This window comes from Cryptotermes secundus, unplaced genomic scaffold (genome assembly GCF_002891405.2).
Source record: "Cryptotermes secundus unplaced genomic scaffold, Csec_1.0 scaffold756, whole genome shotgun sequence".
Lineage (NCBI taxonomy): Eukaryota > Metazoa > Arthropoda > Insecta > Blattodea > Kalotermitidae > Cryptotermes > Cryptotermes secundus.
In genome coordinates, this window is record NW_019723313.1 from 387,243 (window position 1) to 403,223 (window position 15,981).

Below are 15,981 nucleotides of genomic sequence, written 5' to 3' on the forward strand. Positions count from 1 at the left end.
CTCTGACATTAAAGGAGGAACATAGACCGAGGGTGTTTGAGAACAGGGTGTTGAGGAGAATATTTGGACCGAAGAGAGATGAAGTGACAGGAGGTTGGAGAAAACTTCATAATGAGGAGCTTCACAACTTGTACTCTTCTCCAAGTATAATTAGAATGATCAAGTCAAGGAGGATGAGGTGGACAGGTCTTGTAGCACACGAATGAGGGAGGCGAGGAATGCATATAAGATAGTGGTGGGAAAGCCAGAAGGAAAGAGTCCACTGGGAAGACCAAGGCGTAGGTGGGTGGAAAATATTAAAATGGATCTTAGAGAGATAGAATGGGATAGTATGGATTGGATTTGGGGCGTAACAAGGCGTTAGCGCGATTTTGTGGGACTATTCAAAATTTAACTTGACATTCGGCTCACAGATGTCTCTGAGTTTGTCAGCCTTACGCGCCGGCCGCTATTTACCCCAGGAAGATTCCTGGTACTCATTTGTATTAGGGGCTGAGTCCACCTCATGACCATAATGCAGCTGGAAGGATTAGGTCAATTAAGAAACAAAGGGCCTCATCGGGAATCGAACCCATGTCATTCCGGCTTGTAGCATAGTGCCTCAACCAACTACGGTACCGCGTGCCCCCTAAGACGGATGATGAAGGTAAAGCTGTCCTAATGCTTAACTAATTAAGCACTACGCCATGAAGGCGTATGGGGGAATGGATGTATAGATCTACATTTTCTTGACCTCGTCAGCTTCACGCCCCGGCCGCTTTGCCCCCGAGGCAAGAACCCCTGATAGGAGGCTGGTTGGTCTCCAGAGCCGGTCTGGACGACGTGGAGAAGACAAAATTCTTGATCCAACGAAAAGTAAAGGCGATGGAACCAAAGGAATAAATTCGTGTGCAGCGGCTGTGGCACCTGCAGATCTGGGGATTGTAGCAAGCCAATCGCTTTTGCCCTTCCGAGGCGCTTCAGAGCTGTGCATTCTCCCGTTACTGAAACCGACTGGCTTCCAGAGGCCAAAGCAAAATGATTCGATTCTGAGCGGCCAACTTACCGTGCGGTACGTCCGCTTCTGTCCTGCGTGCTTTCCCGCTCTCCCCTCCATTTCAACATGGACGCTGTAGATGATGTCGAAGAAGTTCTCCACAACCGCCACTTTCTTGAACAGTTGCCTCTCTCGCCCCTGCCCGTCCTGCAACACACGTCACTCTGTACATTAGCGCTCTCCTCACCAGTGCCGGCTCAAAGCAACAACTGTGGAGCCAGAGAAACAGCCGTCGCTATGCAACGACCGCGAGGAGGGCGTTCCTGGGCAACGGATCGGTAAACACGTTACCTCGGGAATGAATAATGCAGCTGTTGGGTTGTAACAATGGAAACGGGGTGTTTCCGTGGTGGTCCGTTCCGGGATGATATAAGCGGGACAGTGTTTAGTGCTTGGTCAGTTGACAGTCGGGCTATGAAATGGCCTGGGAGCTAGTTAGTGAGCTCTGGAAGGGAATCTGTGAAGAGAGGACTTGAGTGCGTGAAGCTGAAGAATCTCCACTGTTAGAAGCCGTTGCCAGGGAACGGCTGAAGAACAGCAGGTTTGAAAAAGCTTAGCGGGTGCTGTGGTGAGTTGTGAATTGTAGACAGCGGTGGTGAAGTCTACCGGGACTGAACCTGGACCTCCGCGAAGAGCAGAGATGTGGAATGACCTGGAAAAATAATTCTAAAAACAGTTGGACTTAAATGAAGTACATACAAGTCAGAGAAGAGGATTCTACGCTCATGTCTCGCAACCTCCTTCCACAGGGATTCGGCATACAGCACTAAAGTGGAAACAAGAAGTTAGTACAAAATATAAGAGGGAAATCCTTCCGCAAAATGGGCCATATTCTCCAGCACTTTTGGCTTCCCAAGCCACGATGTTCTTGTAACAAAGTTATGCAAGCTTACTGCATCCTTGTCACTAAACAAAGTGACTAGGCGACAAGCCGACTCGGATCACTTACTTCCCGGCATGTAATTACAATTTCCTTATGTAATCCTCTTTTCTGACATAATTTCTTTCTCCCTTAGTGTAAGTGAATACAGTTCACAGGCGTAGAAAAAACCGGTAAAACATCTTACATGAGGCTGTCCCAAAAATCAGCCTTTCACAGTGGTCGCGCTGTCTACTTCATGAACTCTCTTCGCCCGCTCGAACACTGGGGTCATGGGTTCGAATGCGTTTATTCTGTGTTTGTGTTGTTCTGTGTGTAGTAGATAGCTGCCTTACGACGGGCTGATCCCTTGTCCAAGGAGTTCTACTGACTGTGTATAGGATTAAGAAACTGAAAGAAGCGACCAGTGGCCAACAAAGCGATGTAGAGCCAATGATGAATGAATGCTGTTGTAGTCCTTTGTTGGCCACCAGGATTTTTTTAGATCAATTTGCGTTTGTTACTCAAATAGCGAAGAGTTTCATAAGAAAGCTAGAACTTACATGAAACCCGAGTATGTAGTTCATTGCGTTGTGCATAAGTGGCGCTGTCGTTGGGTATCCTTCTGTACTAACCTCTTGTTTAATGATGCCCCAAAGCGCATGAAGGAAATGCTCTGGAATGAGACACTGTGCAGACAGGCAGCCTACCAACAAGGACCCTGTAGGTCCTTTTACGGCAATCGTACTCATATACCAGAAGATCCTGAAGGTTCGGCCACACAGAGCGCTACGCTATGTTCGCTACGTACGCTACGTGCGCTGTGTACACTCTGCGACGCAGCTAACATAGCGAACAGAGCGTACGTAGCGTACAGAAGTCTGTGTGGCCAGTCACATTGGCAGTAAAGGGAGATATTTTTCTGTTCGTATAGCGAACATAGCGTACGTAGCGCGCTGTGTGGACGAACCTTGAGAACCTCAAACATCGATATGTACGCCTATTTTCTGAATATAATCACTTCTAAATGTTATCATGGACGGTGTTTTATTTTTTACTAATAATCCCAGACGCCAAAATAAAAAAAATCAAGTGATTTGTTGTATTAAACGGATTATGTTTCCCCGTGTTCTAGCGTCCAGATCGGTTCTGGGGCGCACCCCAGAGGGGACGCAACTTGTTTCTCCGTCTTCCAGCAGTAGAGACAGGGTTGGGTTTCCAGAGTGAGGGACGCAGCCTGTTTCTCCGTGTTCCAGCAGTAGAGACAGGGTTGGGTTTCCAGAGCGAGGGACGCAGCCTGTTTCTCCGTGTTCCAGCAGTAGAGACAGGGTTGGGTTTCCAGAGCGAGGGACGCAGCCTGTTTCTCCGTGTTCCAGCAGTAGAGACAGGGTTGGGTTTCCAGAACGAGGGACGCAGCCTGCTTCTCCGATTCCCTGCTCCCGGAAGCACATCACCAGCGCGGCCCTGGAGGACGTCACGCCTGTTGAGGGACCCCACCGTCATAACCATTCAGATCATCGCCTACTTTTCCCCTTTCCTCTCACAGACCATCATAATCATTACCGTCATCAAGTTCCCGTCCCCCCTCCACCTTCCCCCACCCACCTCCTAATACCCTTACGGCGCCAACAGTGGGTTCTTATATAAAAAAGAAAACTGACGTATAAATCAATAGACGAAGCAAGGCGGACGCCAGCTCCACCCCCACCCCCACCTCACACCAGCCCCCGTTTCTTGGGGGTTTGTGCTCCTTTCTACCCTATGAGGCCGAAGCCAAGAAGGATGTTTCAGAGTGGATGTTGTTCGAGCCTTCCTTACAAACTGCACCGCAAGCTGTGCCAAACACCATGGAGCGCACGTAAACATGAGATACATCCTGTCACGTGTTTGAGTGACTATAGACGGGGTTTGGGATTGATAATCTTTTTTATTGGACACTTACAGAACGTAACTACAAATAACTACGAGAGTCTCACTGAGTACCACACTCCAAAGATCAATGTAACTACAGCACACATAAAGTTTTCACTAGCCGTTGCTTGGTAGCTGCTTTCAACAGCAGACGTTCCCCCTTCCTATGGGTTCCTGAACTGTCGCCAGCCTCAGCTACCAACTTCTGACAACTGAAATTCTCAACTGACTCAGTTCAGAGTTAGAATCATTTTACGGCCTATTAGTTTACCGCCAATAAGTTCTTCTTGATGCAAAGCGCCTTGAGACCCACGATCAGGTCTGACTCAACTGAACTACTAGTCCTCTGTACATAGTCCTGGCACGGACCGCACAGAAAACATCTTTCATTACTGCGTGTTTTCTTGTTGCCGGGGAAACAACGTGTCCACAGAGCTGTTACGTAGTAACGGCTATTGTACTATCACCTGTTTACAGAGCTGTTACTTGGCACTGGGTCTACATGTCACAACACAAAGGGAACCAGGTTCTGAACACCAGAGACTCCATTAAAACACATGACTTTTCTTCCGTAAAGTTGCCCTCAAACCTGTTTTACACTAAGTATACTCAAGCAAGGAAGTAAGTAAGCTGAAATAACCAGCCCCAATAACTAACTTCTTGGAGGGCGGTCTGTCTTTAGAAGGTGACAGGTCCTCAGTTATTAAAGAAATAAAATTATTGACTTTCTGGATATTTTCCATCTTCCGGTTTTTTTTTTGTTTTAAAACATGAAGATGGATGTGAAAATAGTAAATAATTTTAATAAATACCACCGTTACAAATTTTATATATTTATAATCAATAAATACCCACCATTTTGTAAAACCTGAAAGTTCATTACAGTGTTTACACGAATCTGTCACTGGTCCTTATCCTAAGCCACATGAATCCTGTCCATCTCCGCCCTGCTTCCCATTAGGGGGATCGGTTTACCAACGTAGTTATATCTGTGGCCAGTTGTTAAGTGACGGACTACGCAAATTTACGCTTTTACGCACGTGATATGTTTTTTAGAATCTTTCGCCATCTCTTGGTGTTTTCAAGAACTACGCAACAGTCTGACTTCCAGTTGTATCTGAATTGGCACATTCCGCTGCGTCGATAAACAAATGTAGCTCCTTTACCTACAACTTGATTGGAGTTGTTAACAAGGTTACGTGTTTCGGCGCTAATTATGTGCCATCTTCAGATCATCCCAAGGGAGTTGAACAAAAGAAAAAATTACCCATATGTATTGACCAATGCCAGTTATGGAGGGGGCTGGCCATTCATTGATTTAATGATATTCTGTCTTCGTTGGTTATTTAACGACACCTTCAGTAGCAAAACCCTACAGCTTCGGACAATGAAGAACGGAAGCGGTTGTGGTCTAATCCAAGTATGCAGGACTAGCGGTTTTCACACCTGTAGTTATGAAGTCTACTGTCTTTTGGGATATAACGCCATGTAGCCCTTTGATAGTCAGTCGACGTTTCGAAAGAACATATCGCCCCAATCTTCAGAGTCGAATAAGCCGAAAAAGATAGCGTTATATTCCAGAAGATTTTAGTCAAGGTACTTCCCAGACTGAGGAAAAGCACGAAAAACCTCAGTCAGGATATCCTGTGTCCCAGCCAAGACTCGAACCGCACCTACCTAATGCAAGTGTAGAACGTTACTTACAGACAAACCTTTTCGGGTTTCATAATATGAAAGGAATGCAAACGTAAAATGTTCTCTGCAGTGTAGACACAATTGTGTACGTGATGTTCACACACGTACTGAGGTTTCTACAGCCCCCACACGCGGCGCCACCGTCGACTACGAAACAGGACAAGAGGCACCGCAGAACATCAGCAAACTGGCCTGCAACGAGTACAGCAATACAGCACGATCCTGTTTCTGCAACTGTTCTGCTTGCCCGTGCGTCATTCCAATCAACTCTTCTAAACAGTTGTTCATTCTGTATGCATACTGTCATGACTTACTTCAGTAGAGATTGTACTAGCTACTGCCACTTCCTCAAAACAGCTACGGCGTCCAGGAACCGTACCACCACTTTATTTTACCATTCATTAGAAGGCAAAGCTATCCCTGTAACAGGCCTTGGAGGCCTGTAGGGTTGTAAGACGTCGAGGTTCCCACATTTTCTAGGCAATCGGCTCATAGATGGCGGCGAGTTTATCAACCTTACGCGCCGGCCGCCCTTTACAACCCAAGATGATTCTTTGTACTCATTTCTGTTAGAGACTGAGTCGACCCCAGGGTCATACTGCGGCTGGAAGGATTAGGTAAAATGAAAAAATCAAACGACCTCATAGGGAATCGAACCCCGCGACCTTCCGGCTTGCCTCAACCAACTACGCTACCGTGTGCCCCCATTCAATCTCAATAGAGATTAACAGATGGCCACTCTCGTCAAATAACTTGCATCACTTAGTGCAGAGCTGACCTTCGCCAGTACGGTCATTCTTGGATTCGGGCACCGTTGTGAACTATGGCCACTATTAGCCTTCACAAGACACTTTCTGTGTTCTGTGCGGTCTCCTCCCTGTGACTACGCTAGGGCTCCCAGATACCCCGTTTTCCCCGGATTCTTCCGTGTTTTCACCCAACTTTTGTTCCTCCGTTTATTGTTTACCCGGAGTGGATAATTCTCCGTTCTTTTATTTAAGTCCATTGCGAATTATATTTCATGGGTTAAATATTATCATAAAATTTCTGTAATCCTTGGAAAATGAAATTGTTATAGTTTATTTCGTTATGTTGTGGAGCGAATCTTTTCATTCATGAAAAGTAAGTGGAGTGACACAAGAAACAGATGCTCAACCGATTTAATCAAGGCAGAACTCCAGGTGACAGTGAACTATGTAAGCAAGTCCTGTTCAGAATTTTATAAATTTTCAAATGGTGATGTTCAATTAATTAAAAAGTGCTAAGAGTTCAGTGAAATACAATTAACAGAATCTGATCGACCAGCCCCTGAAAGTTATAAATATGTAGTATTTAATATTTGTGTGTTCTACAGATGTGTGCTAGGTAATATTTTGTGCATTCTATAAATATGTAATAGGGCTACGTAATATTTGTTTTGTAGTAGGCCTATGTAATACAGATGTGTTGTAGCATTTTGTAAGTTATGTAGTATGTTGATTATATATATTTTATAGCCTATTAGTTGTGAAAAATGTCGTTATAAACAAGCAACGAGGCATCACTCCTTTTTTTTTATTTTACAAAATCTGGCAACCCTAGACTACGCTGAGGAGAACAGTAAAATGCTGTCTGTCTTTGCCAATTCATCACTAAATGATTTCTATACGTCTCACCGGGATGATCTGATGATGGAGTACGATCAACGCGGAAACACGCAAGTTGTTCTCTGACTGACATATTTATAAAGCTACATGTGGAGTAGCATGTCTGTAGACGTTCAAGGAACATATTGTAGCATGCAGAAGCGTTGCTAGGCAACGATCGCCAGATAAAAAAGAGCCGTTATAGAGTAACGGCTTCACAAACAAACACGTTCCCACAGAAACAGTTCAACTGCAACAGCGAGGATCGGTGTTTTCTGTGGGGTCCGTGCCGAAATATTATAAGCGGGGTAAGCTGGGAGCTGCAATTGAGTTGAGTACAATGAAGTAAAGAGTTGTTTGGTGAGTCAGTCAGAGAACTGCAGTTCAGTCGTTGTGAGCTGTTGCTATTAGAAGCTGGTAGGAAAGTCGGCCGCCGAAAGCCGTTACCAGGCAACGACTGGTGATGATAGCTGTAGTCACGGATCTCTAATTAAAATTGAACAACCAATCCAAAACCCGTCTGTAGTGACAATCACGTGACAATGTATTTCCTTTTCGTACTTCCCCTTACTGCGAGTCTTCATAACCCAATCACACGCTTTCCTGCGTCACGTGCTGAAAGTGATCTCTTCATTGGAGATGTGAGCTAGAACACAGTCAGTTACCAATACTGACATTAATGTTATCCACCAATCTACGCTTAGGTCTTTCAAATGGCCACTTTCTTTCGGGTTTTCCTACCAAGACGTTATTGTGCATGATAACTAAACATTGAAAGCTTTCCGTCTGAACTGTGGAACTAACAAAATTATAACATACAAATATGCAATCTAACCCCGTTGTTTTCTATGCATATGGAACTGAGTAGCTCATAACGTGTGAAGAACAAATAGTGAGGGGTTTAGAAAACAAAGTGCTGAAAAGAATGCCTGTGTCTAAAAGGGACGTACTAACATCAGACTTGAGACATTTTCGTACCCAAATAAAATATACTCGTACATAAGTAAATACGTAATTCTGCATAGTGGAGGAGGTCGTATAGAGAGTGGAGATATAGCTAACTCTGTCTGAACTTGGTCATTACAAAGAAACAGTATTCAGCGTAACACTCTGGCCGTTTTGATCCTTGAGGATACACCTGTATCCATCGGCTATAAGGCTTGCTTGATCCCACAGTCGGTCTGGACGCCGTGAAGAAGATAAAGAATTTGCTCTCGCTGCGAATCGAAACCCGGACTTCCAGCCTGTAGGCTACGCATGTAAAGACCGAGGTATCGTGTACGATTGCTATAGCCAGGAGCACGCAGGCACTGTCTGATGCGCTGGTGGTCCAGCAGGGATCAGCTTATAGACGCAAAGAGAAGAGAGAAAAACGATTCGCTGAAAGCGGAACGTAATTTTATTAATATTTATCATTTAATTTTTATTTTTAACTGTAACCTTTCACATATTGTGACATGTAGACGCGTTACCAAGTAACAGCTGTATATCCTGGGGGATATAAACACTGGGACCTGGCCTTCCAGGTTGGTGGAGTCTCAAGAGTCTCAAATCTGAGAGTGAAATGTGGCCATGAGTCCCGCGGGACTCGGACCTGAGAATGACTGCGCTGGCAAGGACCAGCAGCAATTGTAAATGACAAACACATCAAACACATCCTTTCGTCTGAAAGGATGTTACATAAGGACTATAACCGCAAGTGTTCAGTTGAAAAATAAAGTTACTGGTCGTGAGTCTCAAGGGGCTAGTCGCCAAGATGGACTGGCGGTAAATCGCCAGTCGTAAAGTAACTCTGACTCTGAGCTGTGATTGAGTCAGATGAGTTGCAGATGTCAGCAGCTTGAAGCTGGTAGCTGAGGCCGGGAACCCAGAGGAATGTGAACGTCCGCCACCGTTGGAAGCCGCCACAAAGCAACGGCTATTGAAGTCTGAGAAGACTTTACGTGTGCTGTAGTTTCGAGTGTAAGTGTCCAGTTAATCCAATTAGCAATCCAAACCTCGTCACTAGATACACTTATAATGTGACAATATTATAGGAGAGCTATACGATACATACAATAAATTAAACGAACATATTTACTTTATTTATTTACTACCATGGAGCCAGGTTAGTCGAACAGTTCAATAACGACGGAATATGTTCACATGACCACCTGAAGATGATAATACTCGTATTGATCGAAACATATAGTGGTATGTTTAATAAAACAAATATTGACATATTAATATTGGTTCTATTTACTCATAGACTGTTACGTTGACGGCCATGTCAGCACCCGTAATGGTACACAGCAGGTTGCAGAAAACGAAGGGGAAAGTCTGAATATACGCGATACGCCAAACAGTGCTGTACAGGCCAGCACGCCATCTTCCGCTTTCTCCTAATCTAGTCCGCACTCCAACACAATAAAATAATAATAATAAATCGACTATGGCAACAACAAAAATGTCATCACTCGCGTAATATACAAAAGAAGCAACATTTAATGTATCTTCATATGCAAACAAAAGTGTTCTGTTTGTACTTTATACGTATCCACACAGTTGACCTATTTCTACCAAATTTGGCATGATGGTAGGAGACTTCCTTGGAATGGTTTCAGGCACCAACTTGCGGGAATTCGGGCCCCGTTACTGCTTCTGCGGGAAAAATATTGGGGACCGTCATTAGGATTCGTCAGTGTACCTTCCGCCATTACTAGATTTATTAGCATTCTTCTAAATGTGTGCACCACGCCCAGGCATGAGCAGGGGGTTTGACAGTAGCGCATGTTCCTTTACTCTATGTAAACACCACAATATCTGGGGATTTAGTTTCACTTTTTATAAATTTCATATAACGCTTTCACCAGAGCAAACACTGGGATAGTCGGTTCGAATCACACTCGAGGCATGGATGTATGTGCGCGTTTATTCTGTTTGTGTTGTCCTGTGTGCAGGTAGCGGTCTTGTGAAGGGCCGATCCCCCGTCCAAGGAGTCCTACTAGCTGTGTATAAGAATTATAATTTCAGAATCAATTCTTAATGGGAACAGGTTACAGGGCCTAGTTCGTGAAGGTAACAGCAGTAGCAACAGCAACAGTAGTAGTGGTAGTAGTGGTAGTAGCGGTAGTAGTGGTAGTAGTGGTAGTAGCGGTAGTAGTGGTAGTAGCGGTAGTAGCAGCAGCAGCGGCGGCAGCGGCGGCAGCGGCGGCAGCGGCGGCAGNGTAGTAGTAGTAGTAGTAGTAGTGTAAGAAGATGAAGAACCAAAAGATTCATACACAGTATGGGTAGGGCCATCAATTAGAGTAACAACTCTAAGCATCTGGACAGTAATGGGGAACTTCACACATCCCCACTTCACCCTTGCGGTACTAATTCCGTCCACTCGGATTTACCCGGCCCGCTGTTTTCGAAAAACTCAGCTCTCACGTTGGATAAGAAAAAGCTATCCCTGTAACAGCCCGTGGAGGTCTATAGGGTTGTGAGACGTCGAGGCTCCCACATTTTCTAGACAGTCGGCTCACAAATGGCTGTAAGATTGTCAACCTTAGGCGCCGGCCGCCCTTTACCCCCAGGAAAATTCCTGGTACTCATTTCTGTTAGAGGCTGTGTCGACGCAGGGCCATAGTGCGGCTGGAAGGATTAGGTCAAATGAAAAAAATCCAATAACCTCAACGGGAATCGAACTCGGGACCTTCCGGCTTGAACATAATGCCTCAACCAACTACGCTACCGGGTGCCCCAGCGTTGGATAAGAGTTTACTTGAATTACTTAATAACCGAAATCCACTAAGATGAAATACTTATACATAATCTATAATTATTCTGGGATTGAATAAGCCCGAGGTGAAGGGATAGCTCAGTCAGTATAGGGAGGGACTAGAGTCTGGATCGATTCTGGCAAGGCCAGGTGACTCCTTTCTTCTCCACAACTTCCAGACTGACCCTGGGGCCCACCCAGTCTTCTAACCAACGCGTAGTGCGGTTTCTTATCCTGGGAGAAAAACTCCACCGAGTGGCGAGGTGAAGAATGGTGGAGTCATATCTCCACTCCCCGATGTGTCTCCATGGCGTGATGCTTAACTAATGAAGCGTAACTTGTACTTAATATGAACGTTGAACAGTATTTCAGGAGACTGTGAAGCAGAGGGGATGAAATGTAAGGGGCCTGTTAGTTATTTAACGACGCTATCAGAATAGAGACTACATAGGATGATTAATGAATGTGGAGCAGTCGGTGGAATGAGAACTGGCAGGGAAAGCAGAAGTACTCGGAAGAAATTCGACTCACGACCCCACATTTTTTTTATTGCTAGTGGGGTGGGACTAAGTCCCTTGTACTGCCGCCACTTCTGGCCTATTGTACCTGCCCCAGATGATAGGTGAGGGTGATTGTGGAACAATTGGTGGAATGAAGATTGGCAGGGGAAACCGAAGTACTCGGAGAAAACCTACCCCAGCTCCATGTTGTCCACCACAAATCCCACTTGAATATACCCGGGCCGCCGCGGTAGGAAACCAGCGACTAACCACTTCAGCTATGGCGCGGTCTAACCCAGTACCCCTTAGTCAACCCCAAACTCCTGAGCACCTGGGTTCGAACGCATGCCACCGCGATAGGATGCCGGCGACTGCCTGTCTGTGACATTTGGCGTTGACTCGACTGTAAAACGGAAGACGTGAGGTTTATGGCATCGGAAAGTGGGCACGTGCTGGGGGGGGGGGGCTTTCAGTGGCGCTGCCCTCTCATGTGGGGGCTCTGTATGCGTGCGATCTTGTAAGAACATCGATTTCCTTTACTATAAAATACATGCTCCTGAAATCTGAGCCCACATCAACACGTTACGAAAGTTCTTTTGAAACCTAACTAAGCGGTTGCCGTTTGGCTTGAAATGTCTGACCAATTCTGCAGAACATTTAGGTAGGCCAGTCTCTTCCGTTTCCGAAACTGTTTGCAAAGCAGAATGCATTACAATATAGGATGATATTCGTTTCGAAGCATTGTCGGCTGCTCGTTGCTCATTGCTCGTATGGGCTTATGACTTCACCCTGAATATAGAGGCAGTATGTTCCTCCGAAACATCGGCGATCATCCCAGAAGCTAGCACCACTGCAAGAACTGGGAGCGCCTAACAGAAAGCTAGACATTGCTCCCCCACTCCCTTCAACAAACAAAGAAACACACTAACTACATGGCTGTCAGTCTGCCTGTTGACTATTCATTCTACATAGGAGAGCAGCGTACAATGAAGGTGATTAGGGGACGTGGAGGAAATGCTCCACTCATTAAGGACGCGGCCCCCCGGCGTAGGAGACGGCTCGATGGGTCACGAATTCTAGGCCACAGAAGAGGTGTACAGCCCTGCGCACTGGCGAACGCGTATCCTTCCCCTGGTCCTAGCCGTTGGGGTAAGGGGTGAGGTTGTTACGTTAAGGGTCTTGCAACAGTAATGAGGGTTAAGCTGAGGATCCGCGCAAGCAGTGGGACAGGTCCGATACTGCAGTGTACATGTACAGGGGTTGGACAAAATTATGGAAACACTACAGACACTGTACACATTTCTCTATTAACATTGCGTTGGATCACCTTTTGCCTTGAACACAGCCGCAGTCTTCCTTAGAATGGCCTCGTACAGGTTTTGAACAGTCTCTAGCGGAATTTGATACCATTCTTCTTGAAGAACGTCTTCAAGTTGCCTTAGAGATGTTGGAGGTAGGAATCTGTTCCTCATTCTAGTCTCCAAAACTGAGCAGACTGGTTCAATCATGTTCAAATATGGTGATTGGGCTGGCAGAGAAGATGTTGAAGTTCATATTCACATTCATGCTCTTCAAACCATGATTGAACAGTTGCAGCCGTGTGAATGGGGACACTGTCGTCCTGGAGACCTGCATCGCTGTTCGGAAATAACATCTGGACCATGGGCTGCACCTGATTACCCAACCTGTCCGATATACTCCCTTGCAGTAATTCGGCCATGAAGGGTAATAATGGGACCAAACTAACGCTATTTTGTTGAACTTCCCCGTGTTTTGGAACCAGGCCTTCCGGATTGTAGACTTCCGTTGGTGTTCCTTAAACGTAAACTCTTCCTGATGCAGGGAACAGCGTGAAGTGCCACTCGTCTGACAATATCGCGCGAGCATTTCCAGTTGTCTGAAGTCCAGGTTCTATGGTCGTGACACCGCCGATTCGCATCTGAACATTACTTTCAGTAATCAGAGGTTTAGCAATTACAGCCCTACCGTGGAAGTTGGATTTGTGAAGTTCACGTCGGGCAGTTTTGTGGAAACAGGGTCTTCAAGATGAATATTCAGTTCTGCTGTCACCTGTGTTGCAGTAATTGTGTGATTTTTCAAAACAATCCTTCTCAATGTACGACGACCTCTTTCTGTCAGTGTTGATGTTCGCCCACTGTTCCTCTTCGCTGATGTTGTCTTCCCATGATTCATGTACATAACCTAGAAACTGTCGCTCTCGATACAACTAATGATCTGGCAGTTTTTGTCACAGATTCCCCGGCTGAAGGTGCACCAATGATCTGTCCTCCTTCAAAATAGCTCAAGTCTCCCATTTTCCGATTCTTTCACACGGATTGTCACTGAACACAATCACTAATGCACTGACACGAGCACTACAGAGTGTATACAAACGGAAGAACATTCAGTGTTGCCAACTGAAGTTCTTTCATCGTTCTACAGCTGTGAGGAGGCCTGTAGATAGGGGCTGCGCTGGTGTAACTGCTGAAACACCCTGTATAGAAGTTCTGCACGGATTCTAGAGCTATGCGGAGGCATGTAGACAGGGGCTGCGCTGGTGTCACNCGGCCTGTAGATAGGGGCTGCGCTGGTGTCACTGCTGGAACACCCTGTATAGAAGTGCTGCACGGGTTCTAGAGCTGTGCGGAGNATTCTAGAGCTATGCGGAGGCATGTAGACAGGGGCTGCGCTGGTGTCACTGCTGGTACACCCTGTATAGAAGTGCTGCACGGGCTCTAGAGCTGTGCGGAGGCATGTAGACAGGGGCTGCGCTGGTGTCACTGCTGAAACACCCTGTATAGAAGTGCTGCACGGGTTCTACAGCTGTGCGGCGGCATGTAGATAGGGGCTGCGCTGGTGTCACTGCTGAAATATCCTGTATAGAAGTGCTGCGTGGGTTCTACAGCTGTGCGGAGGCATGTAGACAGGGGCTGCGCTGGTGTCACTGCTGAAGCACCCTGTATAGAAGTGCTGCACGGGTTCTAGAGCTGTGCGGAGGCATGTAGATAGGGGCTGCGCTGGTGTAACTGCTGAAACACCCTGTATAGAAGTTCTGCACGGGTTCTACAGCTGTGCGGAGGCATGTAGACAGGGGTGGAAGACAGGGCAAGATGAAGTGTCGTAGTTTCGGTGTCCGTGATTCTTAGTTAGGAGGTCCTAGATTCGAGTCTGGGCCAGGAGACCTAATCTCTTCACTGCCGTTGGCGGTTTTCCTCAGTCCCACTAAGCAAATATTTGAAGACACGTTAAAATAGCTCATGACTACTTCATGTTCTCAGTTCTGGAAGCCAAAACTCAAAGGCGGTATCAGGATAACTCCTAAAGGCGACAGACTTATGCATCTCGGTAAATGCAACAATTTAAAGCTGTCCCTGCGCCTAATTAATTGAGCACTGTCATGAGACATTTAGGAGTGGAGGTATAGCTCCACCATTGCTGACGTCGGCACTAGATGAAAGTGAGTGGTCAGTTTCACGCCTTTGCCTCGGTACTCACTGGACTTGAGGCTGAGTGGGCCCAAGAACCGGTCTGGACGACGTGGAGGCCCTGTCATGAACCGAACCCAAATTCCTCTGCCATTGAACCTGCATCCCGCCGCCGTAACGACTGGGCTGTCCCTACTTTTAGCCTATCCAAAAGCAGTCAACGGACTCAGTGGTACATGTGGATCCTAGAGGGTTCATACTGAACCTTTTCAGTGTTTGCTATGTCCTTGGTAACAAGGAGCCAGCGGACACTGATTATAACTAACAACGTTTCGACTATCTGGACATTATCTAGCGTCCTGTTCTTATTTCAAACATCCTCACGGAGAGACCGTACTCAGTTGGACCCCTCACGTACGGGAATCCGGATGCGCTTCATAACAAAGGACAAGAGGAGAGATCGCACAGAAACATGAACTTGCATTCAGCTGACCACCAAAACTGTTTTCTGCATGTACACGCGGCAAATAGAGGTTTAGTAGATGAATTCACGCCACTGAGGATACTGAGCGGCGTCACAAAGGGTTGCATATGCGACATATTCCTAGGAGAGATTTAGGAACGAGGCATGTTGACATCGCTAGTAGTAGCAGTAGTAATATGGTAGTAGTTGTAATAGTATCAGTAGTAGTGGTGGCGGTAGTAGTAGCAAGAGTAATGGTGGTAGATGTAGTAGCTGTAGAAGTAATGATGGCGGTGGCAGTGGTAGTGGTAGTAATGGTGGTGGTGGTAGTGGTGGTATTGGCGTCAGTGGTGGTAGTAGTGGTAGTGTTGGCGTCAGTGGTGGTGGTGGTGATGATGACGATGATGGTGGTGGTGGTGGTAGTAGTAGTATTGGCGTCAGTGGTGGTAGTAGTGGTAGTATTGGCGTCAGTGGTGGTGGTGGTAGTAGTAGTATTGGCGTCAGTGGTGGTAGTAGTAATGGTGGTGGTGGTATTGGCGTCAGTGGTGGTAGTAGTAATGGTGGAAGTAGTAGTGGTAGTATTGGCGTCAGTGGTGGTGGTGGTGGTAGTAGTAGTAGTAGTATTGGCGTCAGTGGTGGTAGTAGTAATGGTGGTGGTAGTATTGGCGTCAGTGGTGGTAGTAGTGGTAGTATTGGCGTCAGTGGTGGTGGTGGTAGTAGTAGTA

General features: G+C 46.3%; 1 protein-coding gene across 1 annotated transcript in view; it reads right to left on the reverse strand.

The window, feature by feature from the left end:
* Positions 1-15,981, reverse strand: part of LOC111861826 (nucleolar protein 4) — a 586,825-nt gene that overhangs the window by 318,076 nt on the left and 252,768 nt on the right. Inside the window, exon 2 of the mRNA XM_023846723.2 lies at positions 1,046-1,183. Within this exon, the coding sequence (XP_023702491.2) occupies positions 1,046-1,183 (138 nt within the window). The remainder of the gene's footprint in view (positions 1-1,045; positions 1,184-15,981) is intronic.